We start from the raw sequence: 20,250 nt of genomic DNA, 5'->3' as shown, positions 1-20,250 counted from the left end.
AAATTGTTTAAGACAGGTGTTTTTTTTTTCCATTTTTATTTTGTATGTTTGATTGGGTTTTTTTTTTTTTAGACAGAGTCTTGCTCTGTTGCCCAGGCTAGAGTGCAATGGAATGATCATGGCTCACTGCAACCTTCACCTCCCAAGTTCAAGTGATTCTCCTGCCTCAGTGTCCGCAGTAGCTGGGATTACAGGCATACATCACCATACCTGGCTAATTTCTGTATTTTTAGTAGAGACACGGTTTCATCTTGTTGGTCAGGCTGGTCTCAAACTCCTGACTTCAGGTGATCCACCCACCTCAGCCTTCCAAAGTTCTGGGATTACAAGCATGAGCCACCGTGCTGGGACAAGATAGCTGTTTTAAGGTAAAGAATTTTCTGGAACTAAGACAAGTTCATGAGATAATAGCTTATCTATTATCTAGAACTGGTGAAGCTATGAGGTGAGGATCGAGGCAAAACTTGATTGATTGTTGTCCTAATACAATTTTTTTCCCTGATTTTGGAGCTAATCTTTGGTATTTTGTAGCAGCTTCTTTGAACCTCTCCAATAATGTAAACTTCTGGGGTATTAGGATAACAGGATTCTTAGTGGGAGTTGTTCATCTGTCATAATGACCAGGTAAGCCATTTCCTCCAACCTTCAGATTGTTCCTTTTGTTTGCATTCTACCTCCCTAAGAAACATTACAACACTTAATCGTTTGACCATTTTTCTTTGCTTTTTTTCTTGCCAATATCAAGATTCTTAGTTATTTAAAACCTTCCCCACCTCTTGCCATTGGCTCACATATATGACCATATGCTGTTAGAAGCAGCCAGGCAACGTCTTCAATGCTTTGCTACTTAGAAATTTCATCTGCCATTTTTTTCTAAATCATCACTCTCAAGTTCAAAGTTCCACAGATTTCTAGAGCAGGGGCACAATGCTGCCACCCTCTCTGCTAAAGCATAGCAAGTGTGACCTTTACTCCAGTTCCCAATAAGTTCATTTCCATCTGAGACCTCCTCTGCCTGGACTTCACTGTCCATATCACCATCAGCATTTTGGTCACAACCATTCAACAAGTCTCTAGGAAGTTCCAAACTTTCCCTCATTTTCCTATCTTCTTCTGAGCCCTCCAACTGTTCCAAACTCTGCCCATTATCCAGTTCCAAAGCTGCTTCCACATTTTCAGGTATATTTGTAGCAGTGCCTCACTACTGGTACCAATTTTCTGTGTTAGTCCATTCTTGCATTGTTATAAAGAACTATGTGAGACAGGGTAATTTATAAAGAAAAGAGGTTTAATAGGCTTATGGGTTCTGCAGGCTGAACAGGAAGCATGGCTAGGGAGGCCTCCGCAATCTTACAATTATGGCAGAAGGTGAAAGAGAAGCAGGCATGTCCTACGTGGCTTCAGCAGGAGGAAGAGAGCCAAAGGAGAGGTGCTACACACTTTTAAGCAGCCAGATCTCATGAGAACTCACTATCATGACAACAACAAGGGGGAAATCTGCCCCCATGATCCAATCACCTCCCACCAGGCCCCTCCTCCAACACTGAGGATTACATTTGACATGAGATTTGGGCAGGAACACAAATCCAAACAGTATCGCCCATGAACAAACAAGGCTAACTCAATTTTCTTGAAGAGTTTCTAATGTATTTGCTCATGGCATGGACTGTTCTTGGCCAAAAATTAGGCAGTCATGATTTACCACTTCTTCTGGTAAAAGAAGGAAAGCAGCAGTACCTGTATTACAGTACTACAGGGAAGGAAACATAAGTGAGAAAGTAACAACATTTCATGAATAGTAAGAACACCTATTAAGTATATTTTCAGCTTCATGCAGCCAGTGAGGTTTTTCTGAGGTGTGATTATTGCTAATTGAAAACTTCTCAATACCCTGTGGTGATGATTTGCAATACAGTTGGCACTGGAAAATTTAGACAATTTCTACAGGTTGAATAAAGTAAAAAAAAGAAAGAAAGAAACATAGTGAAATTTTAGCACACAACATATTGTACATGATGAAGGTCCATTGAGTCTAAAGGAGACCCTACAAGTGAGGTCTTAGTATCCTTCACCGATTTAGCTGAGTTGCTATTGTCCTGAGATAAGGAATGTGCACTTTGCCATTAGGTCAAGAGGAAAGCTGCAGCAAGTCTCTGATAAACACTATAAAGCTGAGTCAGAACACTAAGGGCTTGTCCATCATTGCTTATATGCAAATAGCTAAAATGGTTTAAAATGCTTAAGATGACCCAGCATATGAAGATGTTAACAATCTCATTTTAAATCATAAAACGCTGGTTCATATTTAGGCTCCGAAGGAAGAGTTTTGACTACTGAAAACTTGTCTATATCAGATAGAGTCATGATGATTTTAGAACAGTTGGAATCCTCTTAATTAACTCTGAATAACTGGCCCAGGAAAGTTTTTTTGTTTGTGTTTCTTTTTGTCTTAGAGGTGGGATCTTGGTTTGTTGCCCAGGCTGGAGTACAGTTGCTACTCACTGGAGCAATCCTGGACAGGCTGAAATTCTTGGGCTCAAGAGATCCTCCTGCCCCAGCCTCCCAAAAAGCTAGGACTACAGGTGTATATCACAGTGTGTAGCTTTGGCCTGGAAAAGTTTTAAATGGCTTTTCCTCTGTCCTAAGTGAAGTATTTACTCCTGAATAAACCTTGGTCTAAGTTACACAGTCTGTTTTGACAAAATTATAACTTTCCTTCTAACTTTAAGTCCTTTCTAGTTAAAACTGTAAGAAAATAAATGACATAGAGAGAGCTCAATTCATTTTTAGAATATAACAAGAGGTCTCCTACATATCAGATACCAGTAGAGTTTCAGGGAAATTTAACCTTCACAAGGTCCTAGTCATGAGTTTATGGAAAAAAAAAAAAAGTAAATCACTGAAGCATAACTGTCAAAGCATATAGTTGACTTTACCAGGAAAAGGTGAGCAAGATTAACTATCTCGATCGACCCTAAGGAACTACTACAGAAGGCATAGCACAGATTTCCAAGTCCAGAATATGTAACACCACAAAAAAATATTATTAGGGCTTAGTATACAGAACGTTAGGGAATGCTGTTTTGTTTATGACCGTGAAATCCTAAACTAATCTACATCCTTGTGCATTGGGTTTTTTGACATAAGGACCAGTACAAGTTATGATGAGTCTTTCTTTTTAATTAGGCTTTCAATGATTGATTTTAGTTCTTTACTGTTTTTAGAAGCTGTTGTGCATGCTTGAATATGTTTTGAATGTGTCAACATAACCTTGATAGAAATTCTACTGAAATCTAAAAATCTTAAAAATTCTACTAAATCAGAATTCTACTGAATTCTACTGACCAGAGTATGCCACCCCAAAATTTACCACTTTGACATAAGAATTATTTTAAGCTGAAGGTAATCAAGAAACAGCAGGCACAGAAAAGCTCTCTTTCCTTCCCCCTACTTGCTTAAAAGCAGGGTATACATTTTCATTTAAGAAAATGTCCTCCCTTCCCTCCTTCATACCAGGAAAATCCACAATTTACCACCCCTACAAGGCTCAACTCCCTTTCCTTTGTCTTGCCACTTCTTAAAACTGCTGTTTGTTAAAATGGTATCTAAGCCTCCAGGTCTAACTGCTTCCTTGGGGCTTCACTTTGTTTCTGTGGGCCTCTGGGTACACACATAACTATTTCTCCTGCTAGCCTGTTTTTGGTCAGTTTAATTTGCAGGGCCCCAGTTACTGAACCAAGAAGGGTAGAAGAAAAGTTTTTCCTTCCCTGCACTATATATATTAGAACTTTCAGTCTGTAAGGAGCCTAATACAGGACATCATGGAAATCTTCAATTTGCGTTTGATTTAGATACAAGGATACCAGTACGTTTGAAATGACCCTTGGCCTGCGTTTGAACAGGGAAGTTCCTGGGGATCTCAAAGAAGAGGTGTTCAGAGGAGCAGTTAACCTGGCGGATTCATTTACACAGTTGATCCCACCGCCTGAGTAGTCTGTTGACCTTCTGGGAGACGTGATATCACAGAGTTAAAGGTAAGCATTCTATACTCATTATAAAAAAATTTTTTTTCAAGACTGTTCTATAATATTTAAATATTTTTTTCTTGTGAAGTTAAAATGGCTAAATGGGTACTTGCGTCTCCCCTAGAGAAACTTTATTTTCCACCGACTATTTTTCCCACTTTCAGTTCGTTAGCTAGCACAATTGTTTTTCCAATATTTTCTCCATTTACAGTATTATATAAAGAAGTATGTAAATACTTCATCAAGGGTCTTCTTCCTCTGGATGCTTTTATTAGCTTTTATCTGTAAAGGCATACATTTCTGCTAGGTATGAGGGCTCTAGGCCTCTTTCAAAAATTTCAGTGAGGTGTAAAAGATCTGGCCATAGGCCTATTCCCAATTTCAGTGTTTGCATGTTTAATCCCCTATTTCTGGCTTAAGGCTGTTCACAAAAAGTGAGGAGAGCTCAAGAGTCACATATGTTTCAGTATCTACTCTTGAAAGCTATCTAAAAGTATTAAAAAGACTATCCCTGGGCTGGGCCCAGTGGCTCATGCTTGTAATTCCAGCACTCTGGGAGGCCGAGGCGGGTGGATCACCTGAGGTCAGGAGTTCAAGACCAGCCTGACCAACATGGTGAAAACCCATCTCTACTAAAAACAAAAAATTAGCTGGGTGTGATGGCACGTGCCTGTAATCCCAGAAGGAGACTGAGGCAGCAGAATCGCTTGAACCTGGGAGGGGGAGGTTGCAGTGAGCCCATTGCTGTCCAGCCTAGGTAACAGAGTGAGGCTCTGTCTCAAAAAAAAAAAAAAAAAAAAGACTATCCCTGAAGTCTCCAGTTATTTCTTTTGGAAGCCTCTTCATTCCCTTCCCCAGAGAAAACACACTATTAGACTTTGCTTACTTTTTGTTCTAAGATGCCTGTCAAATGCACTATTCTGATCAAATATGTCAAAGCTCACTATTCTTATCAAAAGTTCCCCACTATAATTCTGCTGGGCTCCTGCTAATGATCTAATGTTTATTCCACTACAACCTTAATCTATAGAATTATCTTTCTAAGTGGCATAATTTTACCAAAAATAATTTAGAATTAGAGCTAAGCTACTTCCAGAGTCCTTACTTGCTAATTCAGAAACTATATGAGATAATAAATGTTGCTTTAAGTTGCTGTTTTAGGGCAATTTGATAGTGAACACAGTGATTTTTCTGCTGTTCATCTGTTTAAAGACTAGTACATAATATTAAAATACATTACCTTACCTTCATCATAAATTCTTAAGACCAAAATTGGAATAGATATTTATTATTCATTCATTTACATTTTTCAGGGTTAACTATGCCCTAGGTCATATGCTAATGTCTCACTCTGCCAACCTTTAATGAAGAGTTTAGAATAATCTTTGATTAAAAAAAAACTTAAATGTACATGTTGGGAATTATTATTATTATTATCACATGGATAAAAAGGTCAATAAATTATGCTGCTTGTCTCACAGTTGGAGAGGTAATGAAGAATCAGTGGATTAACAGTCATACAACACAAGATACATTCTTGTAATACATGCTAAATTCTTAAAATGATAGATGTATGTACAAATTTTTATGGAACCACAGAGGAAGAAGTGATTAGTTTGTGGAGGAAGCATGGAGGGAAGAGGTCGGGACTTGAAAATGGAATAAAATTTCCCAAGGTAGGGAAGGACATTCATTCATTCCATAAATATAGCACTGTGTCAGTGGTGGGAAAAAAAAGCCCATCAACATTGTTCTACCTTAATGATTCTTTGAACTAGGAAGAGAGATCAGTAATAGAGAAGCACACAAATTAAAAAACAAAAAACAAGCAATTAACAGTACTAGAAAAGAAGAAAGCATCATGAAGAAGAGAGAATAACACGATAAATCTGCTTATATAGGATCACTGTATATACAAAAGGCTTCAGGAAAGAGTCAGTATTTAAGCTTAGACCTGATGGATGAGAAGAACCAGATATTGAAACATGATAAGAAGAGATGCTCAAGGTCCTGGGAAGAGTATAGCGTAACTGGATGGCAGAGCATGTAATGTAAATGTTGAGGTATTAGGAAAAGGTTGTTACGTGGTTTGATGTATTTCCGTAACTTTTCAGAAGCACACATTATCTGAGCCAGGCAAATGGCTCCCTGTCCATGTTGTCTGACAATATTTTGTCCCATTACTCTGTTATTGTATTGTCTGTCCATCAGTAAGCTTGAGACAGAGACCTACGAATGCATCTGAGCTATTGTGATGTACATCCAGAGCTTAGAACGGGGAAGGCAGGAGATAATAATCTGGTAATCACAGATGAGATCACAGAAAAGCCAGGGAATAGATGGGTCTCATCCATTATGGTCATGTACAGAAAAATCTATAGAGAATAAATATATCTAATATTTACCAGATAACACGTTAGTGCTGTACCCCACAGTTAGTCAGTATATGTTTCTTTGGTTGTATTTTCTAGGTCACCTTAGTGATAAATGCAAACAGCTAAGTGTATGCAGAAAGACATCCTCAAGAACACATCAACATCATTCCAGCCAGAGACTCTCTTCTCACTTTCCCACGGTCTGTTCTAGGTCTCCTCCTATCCTACTGCCATGGCTGATCAGGCTTGATTTTAGGCACTGGCAGAAGAATAAATGTGTATGTGTTGTTCTTTGAGGGGAAGAGTGAGCTGGGAGGATCAGAGTATGAGGTTCTAACTAAGAACTGCCCACCCCCAGGCTCAGAAACTACTGCCATACTTCTGCTAGGCATCTTTTCCACGTTAGTTTTCTCATGAAATACACACTCATTCAGCAGTGGCTGCTTTCACCTAGCTGTCCTAAGCTTAAAGCAGAGATGTAAGTTCATTAACTGCTGTCTGGTAAATGGGACAAATGTCTAAAAGCGACCTCTGCACTGTTCTGTGGATTATAAACACTTGAAGAATTGGGAAAAGAGAAAATAATTCTCAGGTTCTTGATGTGGAGAAATGTGTATGGTGCCTTTGGCAGTGGCTCTGAAAGACCAAACATCTCTACTTGCTGTGAACAAGAACTGACATTTAACCAGGTACATCCCCTAACATCAACATATATGTTTTTCCGTTCTTGATTTTATTTCATTAACTCTCACCACATCTCCACTACCCCAAATGCTAGAACTCTGGAGGTAGTTACACTTCTGACCTTTAACACCACTAACTTTCACAAAAATAAAACCATTTCTCCCAAATTTCAAACACTGCTAATTCCTGTATAGATTCAGGGTGGTCTTGCTTGAATTCCTCATTGCTTTTAGATCTCCCTTGGAAGTCCAAGCCCTAATTTGATCTCCTTCTGCCTGCCAGAAATGTGGCGCTTCTACGATAATATCTAGCAGCCTCATTAGTCATGCTTTGAAAAGCATACAGGGGGGAAAAAGTAAAAACCTTTGTAAAAGTTACTCTGAGTCAGAGATCTGATAGAGACACAGAATACATTTTGTATATTCAAACTTCTTGGAGATGGAAATGTTGCATCTTTTTAAAGGATGCATCAAAAGTTACCCCAGTTGTTTTCAATGTTGTACAGGGGCCAGGCAGAAAGGATCATGTTCTTTGTATTTCCTCTCTGAGAAAAGAAAGTATCCCAGTAATTGCTTTGCATCAAAGAGAGGGCACATCTTTTAATAATGCTGAAAATGGCTAAGTATGAGGAAGTGGAGACTTTCAAAACAGACATATTTTGAAAGTTACTTAATCCTGAATAAAATTGAGAATTTGAAGAACCTTGACTTTTTAAAATAGACAATGAATTCAGAAGTGATTTCTTCTGAGTTGGAGTTCTGGAAATAAAAACAACTTGCCAATGAGAGAATTTCCAAAAAGGAAAATCCCAATATTGATTCAGTCTGAGACTGGTGGGGACTACATTAGAAGCATCTGAGAAATAAAAACACAGATTTTTAAGGAAAATTAATTTTGAGTTCAGTTTTTCCTTTTACTTCACTAATGCTATACCACCATCATCATCACCATTATTATCACCACCACCACGACCATCATCATCATCAGTTACTATTTATGGATCAGGCACTGTGCTAAGTACACATTTTGCATTGTCTCATTTAGTCCTCTCCAATGACATACCAATATTCTCATTTTATAGTTGAGATAACAAAGCTCTAATAGAAATTACGTAGCTTACCCAAGATCACACTGATCCCAAAAGGGACAGCCAGGATCCAAACTCAGATTGTTTGGTTCCACAGCTCTTATTCCATGCCTCTTTTCTCTAGATTGTCCCTCATAAGGAACCAAACTCATTCTAGAGAGATCCAAGATGGCTGATCACTAGCAGCTTGGGATTGCAGCTCCCAGTGAAAGCGCAGAGAATGAGAGGACACCACACTTTTAGACGAACTTTTGTTGCTCACGCACCAGGAGATTCCCAGCGAAGGAGCCCCACAGGTCACCAGTGCGACTCTTGTGGCCGGCGAGGCGGTTTTGCCGGGGACTTGGTGCTGTGGTTCTTAGTGCAGAGTCAGAAAAGCACCATCAATCTTAACGCCGCTGTTTTAGCCGGCACAGACTCCAGCGCTGGGAATCAACAAGTTGGACGTCCACTCAAAAACTCAATTAGAAAGTCGGTAATTACAAAGACGACAGATGGATAAATTTATAACGAAGGGAAGAAACTAGCCTAAAAAGGCTGAGAATACCCAAAATCAGAATGCCTCTCCCTCTACAGAGTATCACAGTTCCTCATCAGCAACGGAACAAGGCCTGATGGAGAACGAGTATGTTCCATTAACAGAAACAGGCTTCAAAATGTGGATGATAAGAAACTTCTGTGAGTTAAAAGAACTTGTTCTAACCCAGTGCAAAGAAACTAAGAACTTTGAAAAAAAGGTTTGATGAAATGCTAACGAGAATAGACAATTTAGAGAGGAATATAAGTGAATTAATGGAGCTGAAAAACACAACACGAGAACTTCGCGAAGTATGCACAAGTTTCAACAGCCGAATTGATTAAGCAGAAGAAAGGATATCAGAGGTCGAAGACCAACTTAATGAAATAAAACGAGAAGACAAGATTGGAGAAAAAAGGATAAAAATGAATGAGCAAAGTCTTCACGAAATATGGGACTTTGTGAAAAGACCTAATCTACGCTTGATAGGTGTACCTGAATGTGACAAAGAGAATCAATCCAAGCTGGAAAATACACTTCAGGATATTATTCAGGAAAACTTCCCCAACCTAGCAAGGCAGGCCAATATTCAACTCCAGGTAATACAGAGAACACCACAAAGATATTCCTCAAGAAGAGCAACCTCAAGGCACATAATTGTCAGATTCACCAGGGTGGAAATGAAGGAGAAAATACTAAGGGTAGCCAGAGAGAAAGGTCAGGTTACCCACAAAGGGAAGCCCATCAGACTCACAGCAGATCTCTCAGCAGAAACCCTACAAGCCAGAAGACAGTGGGGGCCAATATTCAACATCCTTAAAGAAAAGACCTTTCAACCCAGAATTTCACATCCAGCCAAACTAATCTTCATAAGCTAAGAAAAAATGAAATCTTTTGTGAACAAGCAAGTATTCAGAGATTTCATCACCACCAGGCCTGCTTTACAAGAGCTTCTGAAAGAACCACTACACATAGAAAGGAACAACCAGTATCAGCCTTTCCAAAAATATACCAAAAAGTAAAAAGCATCAACATAATGAAGAATTTACATCAACTAATGGGCAAAACAGCCAGCTAACATTAAATGGCAGTATTAAACTCACATATATTATTATTAATCCTAAATTTAAATCAACTAAATCCTCCAATCAAAAGACACAGACAGGCAAATTGGATAAAAAGCCAAAACCCATCGGTATGCTGCATCCAGACCCATCTCACATGCAAGGATACAGAAAGACTCAAAACAAAGGGATGGAGAAAGATTTACCAACCAAATGGATAGTAAAAAGAAATAAATAAAAAGCAGGAGTTGCAATTTTTGCCTCTGATAAAATAGACTTTAAAGCAACAAAGATCAAAAGAAGCAATGAAGGACATAATGATAAAAGGATCAATGCAACAAGAAGAGCCAAAGATTCTAAATATATATGCACCCAATACAGGAACACCCAGAAATATAAGACTTATAAAGAGACTTAGACCCCCACACAATAATAGTGGGAGATTTCAACATCAATATTAGACAGATCAATGAGACAGAAAATTAACAACGATATCCAGGACTTGAACTCAGATCCAGAACAAGTAAACTTAATAAACATTTATATAACTCTCCACTTTAAATACACAAAATACACACTCTTATCAGTACCACATCACACCTGCTTACAGGTTTGCATGAAATATTGGTTGGCTGCTTGTTTGTTATTTTCTTCCCTCATTTTTTTTCATGTCTCCATTACTAAGCACAATTATAGGCATAAAAGAGGTTTTCAATACCCATTTTTAGACTGCATTCTAGCCTGGGCCATAAAGCAACACTCCCGTTCTCTCTCCCTCTTCCTCTTCCTCTTCCTCTTTCTTCCTCTCCTTCATTCTTTTTTTTAAAATTATTATTCTTTTTCTTTCTTTCTTTCTTTCTTTAAAAAAAATCTTCAGTGGGATAAATAAACAGTGTTACTTAAATAGAAAAAATATTGGCACAAAAGTCACAAAAAAAAAAAAAAGGAACCAAACTCATTCTAATACGCTAGTAAGCTGATATATCCCTGTCCCCTTTTTGAATACCTTGTGTAGCCTTCTGAACATTTTGCTATTTCCTACAATTTAAAAATCTTCCATATGATAGGAAACTCAATACATTTTTTTTTTTACAACTGGAATACATTCAGAGAGATGGAAATGATATATTTTTTAAAAAGGCTACCGATTCTATCGTACATATTCTTTGAATATCTCAAACTCTCTTGGCTGTCTTTAAGTCCCACTTCTGTACTCCACACTCTATGCTAGCCCCTCCCTTTACCTTACCTTCCTGAAACATATCCCTATTTTGCAAAGCAACAAAGCTTCCCTTATTTTTTCTCTAATTTTTAAAAAAATTCAGATTAATTTTAATCACTAAAATAAATTAAAATAAATTAAAATTTTAAGATAAATAAAAATGTAAAGAATCATCTAAATTTCAGGAAACGATCATCTCCTTAAGTCCAATTCTCTTCTCATACTCAATACAAAATATACAATGTATTCAAGAGGAATGTAGGAAGGAACTGATAATCTTCCCTCTTTTCATTCTTCCTTATTTTAATAATAGAATCTATGTCCTAGGTTTTAGAGGGCATGGCTGCTCAGCACGAGGTTCCTCTGCAGTAAATTTCTTACCAAAGGAATGTACATAAACTTGATGGGTCCAACTTCCGTCTCATTTTGTTCAAATGTAAATGCTTGTCCTTTACTTTTCTCTTCTCCATCCCACTGGTTGACCGCTATAAAGAGGACACTCTAGGGAATGGCAGAATAAAAAGTAGAATAAATACAATAATAACAAAATAATAACAGAGTAAAAATAATGGTAGAATAAATATAAGTCCATGGACAATTTCATGGGCTACCTCCTGATGGCTATAAGAAAGAAAATTAATTAACTTGTAAGAATTACGGTATTTGGACGTTTCTCTGCTACAGTGGCTTAGCCTATACATTAAAATTTGGTACCAGAATATTATGGATTAAGCTGTTTGCCCCAAAAATTTATAGGTTGAAGCCCAAAGCCCCAGTGTAATTATATTGGAAGATAGGGCCTTTCAGGAAGTAATTAAGGTTAAATGAAGTCATAGAGAGGGGCCTTAATTTCATAGGACTGGTGTCCTTAGAAGAGAACATTGGAACACACAGGGAGACATTAGGGGCACAAGTGCCTAAGCAATGCCATGTAAGGACACGCAAGAACGGAGCCATCTACAAGCCAAGGAGAGAGGCCTCAGGAGAAGCCAACTTGTCAACACTTTGACCTTGAACTTTTGGCTTTCAGAACTGTTAAAAACCAAATTTTGGTTGTTTAAGCCACCCAGTCTTTGCTTTTTATTATGCAGCTCTAGCTGACTGATACACAGAAATGGAAAAGTGCCATCATAACAAAAATCTAAAATATGTGGCTTTGATATTGTTGCCAGGCAACAGGCAGTGTGGAAGCAGATATTGCAGGATGGAAAACTAGAGACCCTCGTTATGTTTTGACCAATCATTAGGTAAAACTGACATCAGCAACAATTTGAAAGGCAGTGGTTAGAAAAAAGCAGAGTGGTCAATGTATACTGGATGCTCCTTGCTGATGTTTTTAGTGAGGAACTAAGAAAAGTAGTTGCAGTAAGATCAAAAAATGAGTTTCCAAGTAGATAACATGACACCAGGAAGTACAACTGCTTCTGCATTCCAGGGAGCAGGAGATGTGATTATTCGGTTTTTCTCAATAGTCACCATGGTGGCCTGGCGCTGTGGCTCACACCTATAATTCCAGCACTTTGGGAGGCCGAGGCAGGCAGATCGCCAAAGGTCAGGAGTTTAAGACCAGCCTGGCAACATAGTGAAACCTGTGTCTACAAAAAAGTACAAAAATTAGCCAGGTGTGGTGGCTGCGAGCCTGTAAACTCAATTACTCAGGAGGCTGAGGCAAGAGAATCGCTTGAACCTGGAAGGCGGAAGTTGCAGTGAGCCGAGACTGTGCCACTGCACTCCAGCCTGGGTGACAGAGCAAGACTCTGACTCAAGTCTCCATTGTGTTACTGGTCAGACAATGTGAGTCATTTCAGCAGAAAAAGACCCGATGAAGGATGTTGCATCACCACTTAAACTCATAGTTGCAAAGACTTCAAGGTGGCTGCCATTAATTTGAGGGACAGGGGTATGGGCCAAGCACAGTGACTAATAACACACTGCTGGCTTAAAGAACTATAACTAGGGCAGCTCTTTGGCTGTGGCTACTTTTACATGAATTGACTGAAAGCAAATGAACCAGAAATCTCTAGTGCTGATAAAGTGCTGTCACCAATGCTACGATGACTCTAAGATGTCAGATGAACTTCCACCTCCCAAAATTCATAGTAAGTTACCATGAATTCAGTTCAGATGCTGAGGCTGATAATGCCACACACACACAACAAACGGGTATAAAAGGTTTATTACTCACATACTGAGGCTTTCCAGGGAGATAGGGCAGGATCCCAAGAGGGCTTAACTGGCTTGGGTTTTATCATTCTCAGAGTATGCAGCTGGGGTGAGGCTTCCTGGATGCATGCCAGGGCTTGTGTGCTCTGAAATTCCTGCTGGGGCCAAAGGAGGAGGCATCCATGCTTCCATCACTTTGCCCAGATGTGGCGCATAAGGGGAAAGGGAATGATGAGGCTTGAAAGATGTCAGCAATCAAACATTAAAAATGGCATTGAAGTCTTTATCACAGTCAAATGAACTAAAACCCTGGCCTACAAAAGCCTATGTTGTTCAGTCTCTAGGGCAATCTAGGTCTAAAAATCCACACTAGCCAGCAGGGGCTGCAAAAGCTGTGATGCCCCTCAAAAGTTTCAGACAGGGTCAAAGAAGCTGATGAGCAAGAATTTCCTGAGGTCAAACTAGGGGCCACAGAAGACAATCGACAAAAGAGTTTCTCCCAGACAGCAGATTCATGGTTTCACCAAGAAACGCACTGTCTGCTGGGGCAAGGACTCTCCATCATGCCTGCACTGACTACTATCATTTTTGTCTTTACCTCTAGTATCCATTCCTCTCTTTTTAGTTTTAGTAATAGAACCCTATCCCTGGAGTTTTAGTAGGGCACACGTCCATCTAGTTACAGACACGTCCCAGTCTTTCTTGAAGCTAGGTATAGCTGTGTAGCAAGTATTCATGAATGGACTGTGAGCAGAAGTGATGGGTGGAACTTCCTTAAAAGGAAATAGCTTGCTCCCAACTTCCTCTTTTTTCACAGGCTGGGTAGATGAATCCTAGATCCCTTCAATACCTTTGCAAAACGAAGCTACTTCTGGATTGCTATGTGAGGAAAAAATAAACTTATATCTTACATGAACCCTCATATTTTGGGGTCTCTTTGTTACAGCAGTTTAAATCATTTTCTGATTTATACAAAAGGAGTATGAAAACATTAAAAAGGTAAGCTTATTTACCTTTTATGACCTTAAAATGTCCTCTCCTTGTTCCTTTGGATTTTACCTTTAACAAGTATAAATAAGGTGCCTCAAATTTGACTGTAAGCAAGTAAGACCTTAAGACTACATGTCACCTTATGAATTCAGTGTGCTTCTCCCCTTTTCCAAAAATCAACCTACAGAATACAGCTGCATATACTTTGGGGGCTTAAATGGAAGCATTTAATGTAAATGTTTGAGTATCAAACTGATAAATGAAAACTCAGTATATATCAACTTCTCCTTTTTTCAACACAAATGTATATCCATGCACTATTTTTATCTACTTTGTAATCAATTAATAATAGACAACTGGATGAAGCGGATAAAGCAAACTTCATCTCCCATAATGTGATGCAGAGATGATGGTTTCTTGGATCCCCAGGTTCCTGTTACTGTATGCTTCAGATAGTGTTGCTAAGACAACAGGGACGCTGCAAGTCCCTGTTGCAGGGATTGAAGTCAAGGCACTGGAGCTGCCTCGAAAGATGTCATCAATAGTGTGTTCAAGGCCCTTTTCACAGTGAAACTGTAACTTTTGAATTAGGAAAAAAATGACTGAAGCCAAGCATGGTGATGCACACCAGTAACCCCAGATACTTGGGAGGCTGAGGCAGGAGGACGGCTTGAACCCAGGAGTTTGAGGCTGCAGTGCACTAGGATCGCACCTGTGAATAGCTACTGTACTCCAGCCTAGGCAACACAGCAAGACCCCCATCTGTTAAAAAACGAAACATAAAAATAAACAGAAAAAGATTATACTCAATTCAACACCTTTCCACAGACTGTGATTTTCAGTTACTCACATTCTAAGGTTAAGAAAACATTGGTATATGGATTGTAAGTCAGGAAAACATCATTTTATATATATATATATATATATATATATATATATATATATATATATATATGAGAGCCCCATGGAAATAACTGAGGGGAACTTGTCCTTAAATTCCAATTTACCTTTATTCTAATAGAAGCATGTCTGAAGAATATCAGAAGAAAACAAAATGAAATTATGCTGTCAGCTGTTCCTCCACTAACGATGTACATCTCACCTAAACAAAGGCTTGATTCTATGTAGTAAATAAATAGGTTTGATGTTCACTGAGACCTGCGATTCATACTTGGCATTTGAGTTCATAAACAGATTCAAAGAAACATGGTCTTCTCACTAAACTTTTGATAAAGGCACAGAAAGCTCATCGGTAGCAATGATGTGAGCTGGGTTGCATCTCCAGTTTTGTCCAAGCAAACTGAACAATGACAGCAATCCTGTTTTAATACTCATAACATCAAGGCAAGGACAAAAAGAAAAAAAAATGCTTGAACTGATTTTGATGTTTTCTGACCCACAGAAAAAAAAAAACAAAACAGCATTTCACCAAGCTAAATTTCCTTTACATCGTGTATATTGTATCGCACACAAATGTTTAAAAATCCATCGAAAACAACAAGAACAGAAGAATAAAGAAGCCCAGTGCTTTTTGAGATAGAAGCCTTCAGAATCACCTCTCTCTCTCTCTCAAGAAGTAACCTGGCAAAAAATAAATGGTTAGGCAAAGGCAAGTGTTGGAGGATGTTTTCCCAATCTTTTAGAATCCCTTGGTAAGAGACACAGAGATAACTGGACACTTAGTTACCAGTGCACTATTCATTTTCCAAGCAGACATCAAAAGGTCCTCTTTTAATAGTGGAAACTGAGGGTTACACAGTAAGGTTCAGACTTCAGCAGGAATCCTTGTTGTCAAGTAAAAGTTTAACCTAGCAGAAGTAAATGAAACCCAGATGTCTTCACCTTTTTTTTTTTTTTAACCCTGGCATTCTAAGCATAAAAAAGGAAATAGAAAATAACACAGACCACTCTATTTTAATATTTTTAAGTAGCATAAATCATAATGGTTTATATACTACACTGTACAAATAATATACTGTTACTTTTGAAACAAAATGAACTTCTTATAGGGTTTTCTGAAATAGTTACTCCACACAGCTAAGAGCTTGACCCTTTAGCCATTGCTACAGCAGATGGAATACGAGCTTTGAGGTTCCAGTCTTCTAGTTGTGCCTGTTTCTGCTGCCACTGAGGGATGAGCCTCTCAGAGCCCCGTCGTGGCCCTGTCCATCTTCTGCGCCAGGAAACACCGGTTCCGCAGGTGGACGTGTGCCAATGAGTGCAGCTTCTGTGCTTTGCTTTCCATAAGCCTCCTCCCCCTTTAAGAGAACTTGCGCTTCTTCATGGCTTCTGCCTTGACCGCCAAGCTCTTGGCACAGATGGTCAGGACCACAATGAGAACGCCCACCACAAATGTCACCAGGGGCCAGAGGAAGCAATGCAGGAGGACAATCTCATCATGAGTACGATGCAGAAGCACGTCGTCTGGTCTGCAAGACAGCGGAGAATGAGAAAGAAAGAGCAGTCAAATGCCTTGAAAACTCTCTGCAACCTAAAGCCAAACTTGCTTTCCAGCCCGAAGGGAATAACCATTATTGAAAGTCAAGGCTGCACTCTGACTATACACACTGTAATTTTGTGCTTCAAACCCATTACAGAAAGTTTCGAGCTCTTGAGTCAAGTAATTGGTACAAATTTACACATTAATTATAATTTACATGTCACAAAATGTCAAAGGTATATCTCTTATGATTTTTCTTCACTCTAAGTTACTTAATGTATTCCACTTTCGCATTCATCCTCTAATGTCCACTTGTCAAGGGGCTTGAATCAGTCAAAAAATTACTGATGGGTGAGCATTCTCCAACAAATCCGAAAGAGAACTCAGCTCACAGGTGTGGCCCAAATGATCTTAATTCAGAAAAAAAAAAAGTCAGTTAAAGGCACTGCTTAAATTTAGACAAAAAGACACACAGCGTCACTCGCAGTGCAACTTGGCCTCACTATGTAAAGCAGAGGTTTTTATTAATAAGCAGACAATGGCTGAATGAATGCCTTCTTCCATGCTTCTGGGTGAAATTAGCCATCATTTTAAAACACTGACCACTTTCTTGATAAATCTCACAAAGTCCTAGCAATAGATTTCTATCTTATCAACGTAAGGGTCTATTTTTCAATTCCTGCATTGGTCTCATGTGCAGAAAGCGAAGATGAGATGTACTCCACAAGCCGTGATTGCTAATCTTTGGCCATTAGAGAGATCCTGGGAATTTAACTTTTTAATAAAAGAGGTTTACATTTTGTAAGATATTTCCATTTCATCCACAAGGTTTGCTCCGTTACACTAGAGGAGCTATGTTTCCTCCAGAAAAAGATGAAGATAATGCAGAATAATGAGTCCAACTGCCCTCAAGAACATCAAAGCCTTCAGAGCACAAGGGCAGTGCATCTAACACAGAAATGTGTTCCTGAAAATCATTCATCAGTCACAGCTCTCATAATTCAGAACCTATTTTCCCTGAAGATTGACAAAGGGTGTTGGGTATCTCTTTTTACTTAAAGTGGAGCTATCATGTGCCATTAACAGAAATAGTTTTACAGACTGGCTTTGAAATGTCAAAATCCTTGCAGTTTTTCCTTTGATGCAAAGTAAAATTTCAAATTTTGCACATAATGCAAGATTTTTATTAATATTTTATTTCATAGTATTTTAATTAAAATTTATATTAAGTAAATGCAGAGTCATTTTAACAATTAGGCAAAAAGCATCCCAGCTTTCAGAAGCTGTGAATTTTTTTAGAATTACTATATTAATTACTATATTAATATATACCATTGTATATATATTAATGTACATATTCTTTTTTTCCGTAGGCCCATTCGGGGTATGACATTGTCATTGCTGCTATTCTACAAATAGATGCTGCTGCTGAGGAAGAGGAGCCTGCCTTTGTTGCAACCTTATTATTCATGCAAAATTTCAAGAAACTTCATGCTTGGAGTCTAAAAACGTCAAGGCTGAGGTCTAAAAAGAATCAGGACACAGGACAGCCAGAATCATATTTAAGAGTCTGAAATCCCCATCCCAGCACTGCCATGAATCTTTTCCCAGGCACAGTGCTCATGGCTGTCAGAAACCTCTCCCCAAGTGTATGAGGGAAGGTAAAAGCTGTCTATCAGGATGCTCTTTCCTTCTTTCTCTGAAGCACTGTTATGCTCCTCCAGAATCTACTGATACAAAAATGAGTCTTAAATTCTTCATCAAATGGCTAAGGGTGCACAACAATGTGAATTGTACTTAGTACCACTGAAGTGTAAGTGGTTAAAATGGCTGGGCACAGTGGCTCATGCCTGTAATCCCAGCATTTTGGGAGGCAGAGGCGGGCAGATTGCCTGAGGTCAGGAGTTCAAGACCAGCCTGGCCAACAAGGCAAAACCCTCTCTCTGCAAAAAACTAGGTGCCTGTAGACCTAGTTACTTGGGAGGCTGAGGTAGGAGGATCTCTTGAGCCCAGGAGATCAACGCTGCAGTGCTCCATGATCAAGCCACTGTACTCCAGCTTGGTTGACAAAGTAAGACCCAGCCTCCAAAAAAAAATGGTTACAATGTTAAAAAAATAATAATAACAAAAGAAAAAGAAAAAGGATATTGGGTAAGGGACCTGGATTTTTTAAACACTATTTTAATAAATGTGCTTGTAATTTCCATAAGTAATATGTTTTGCAACTAATTTTCTAGTAAAATGTTTCAGCATGATCCTCTTTTGTATTCATACTCCAGCCACTCTTACTGACGTTGAATCCTTTACCACAATATTGTGCAATTGAGCCAGAAAAAATAGCCTAGATGACAGTGGTGCGAATCATACATATTTTCTGAAACACAGTTTGAAGCACATGTACCAAAAAAGAATGTGAGTATAAAAGAGGAGGAGAGAAAAATAATAACTAGCAAATGCTGAACCCAAATATTTGTTTTATTCAGAAACTTCTTGGCGTTCCACCTCCTACCAAAGCACTTGGAGTAAAACTTTAATATCTTAAATGACAAAATAACATCAGTCCCTCTGAGTTAGCCATACTGAATTTGTAATCACTTTGAAAGTGTTCTTTGATGTGGAAATGTTATATATAAATGTACACATTTCTTTAAAAATAATTCATGTCCATTTCCACTTCATACAGCTCTCAGATGCCTGATAGTCCCCTTCAACAGGAAAAACGTTTCTCTGCACAGTAATGCTCAAGCTCATCATTCGGTTTTTGATTTAGTGAGATTACCTCTAAATTGCTTCTTGTGTCCTAATTAAAGTCTAGCTAATTCAAACCGGACTTGTCATGTCTTGATTGAAGGCACTCCCCTGCCTCAGTTTCCTCCAATTTTATCAGGCATGCAGTTTTCAGATTATTCCACCAAAAATTATCTGCAAAGGGGTTTGGGCTTAGAATTCAATTTATCATAATTATATGGTAGGGAGTAAACTACAATTTCTTTTTAAATAATCACTGTTTGCCACATGTGGCAAACTGGATAAATGGCATGCTGAGATCTGATATAATAAAACCAGGATGGTTACAAGAATATACAGACAATAAGCAAAAAACAGGGTACTTACTCTATATCTAGGGACTTCAAAAAAGTAGGCAAGAGATTTTTCTTGGAGTATGCAGAAACACCAATGAAAAGCACTTTTAAGCCCTGAGTCAAGGTTATAAAAGAAGAGTAAATACTGTGGGAACCCACAGAAAAACTTCCGTAAGCATTGGCACCAGCCTGAGTCAAGGTTTGAAAATATGTTGTGATAAAAATGACAGTCAGCATTTATGATGTGCTTTCTACCCTCCAGGTGCTGTAGTAGGACATTCAGACTCATTTGATCCTTAAAATGACCCTCTGCTCAAGTAAGTTTAAATTTTCACTTTATAATGAAAGAAACTGAAGTCTTTAAGAAAGATTAGTATCCCCAGCATTACACAATTTAAAATAATGACATGATTTGAAACCCTGTCCGTTAAGATTTTTAAAATTGTACTATTAGCCGAACTGACCAAGCAGAAGAAACGATATCAGAGGTCAAAGATCAACTCAATGAAATAAAACAAGAAGGCAAGATTAGAGAAAAAAGGGTAAAAAGGAATGAACAAAGTGTCCAAGAAATGTGGGACTATGTGAAAAGACCTAATC

At 38.5% G+C, this 20,250-nt stretch overlaps 1 protein-coding gene across 1 annotated transcript in view; it reads right to left on the bottom strand.

Moving 5' to 3' along the window:
- Positions 1 to 15,118: 15,118 nt before the first annotated feature.
- The window catches only part of KCNMB4 (potassium calcium-activated channel subfamily M regulatory beta subunit 4), a 78,633-nt gene continuing 73,501 nt past the window's right edge, over positions 15,119 to 20,250 (bottom strand). Inside the window, exon 3 of the mRNA XM_017509296.1 lies at positions 15,119 to 16,556. Within this exon, the coding sequence (XP_017364785.1) occupies positions 16,388 to 16,556 (169 nt within the window). The 3' untranslated portion in view covers positions 15,119 to 16,387. The remainder of the gene's footprint in view (positions 16,557 to 20,250) is intronic.

The sequence above is a fragment of the Cebus imitator genome, unplaced genomic scaffold, assembly GCF_001604975.1.
Source record: "Cebus imitator isolate Cc_AM_T3 unplaced genomic scaffold, Cebus_imitator-1.0 Scaffold414, whole genome shotgun sequence".
In the NCBI taxonomy this organism is placed as follows: Eukaryota; Metazoa; Chordata; class Mammalia; order Primates; family Cebidae; genus Cebus; species Cebus imitator.
Note: the sequence above shows the minus strand (reverse complement) of the source record. Positions and strands in the feature narration are given on the sequence as shown.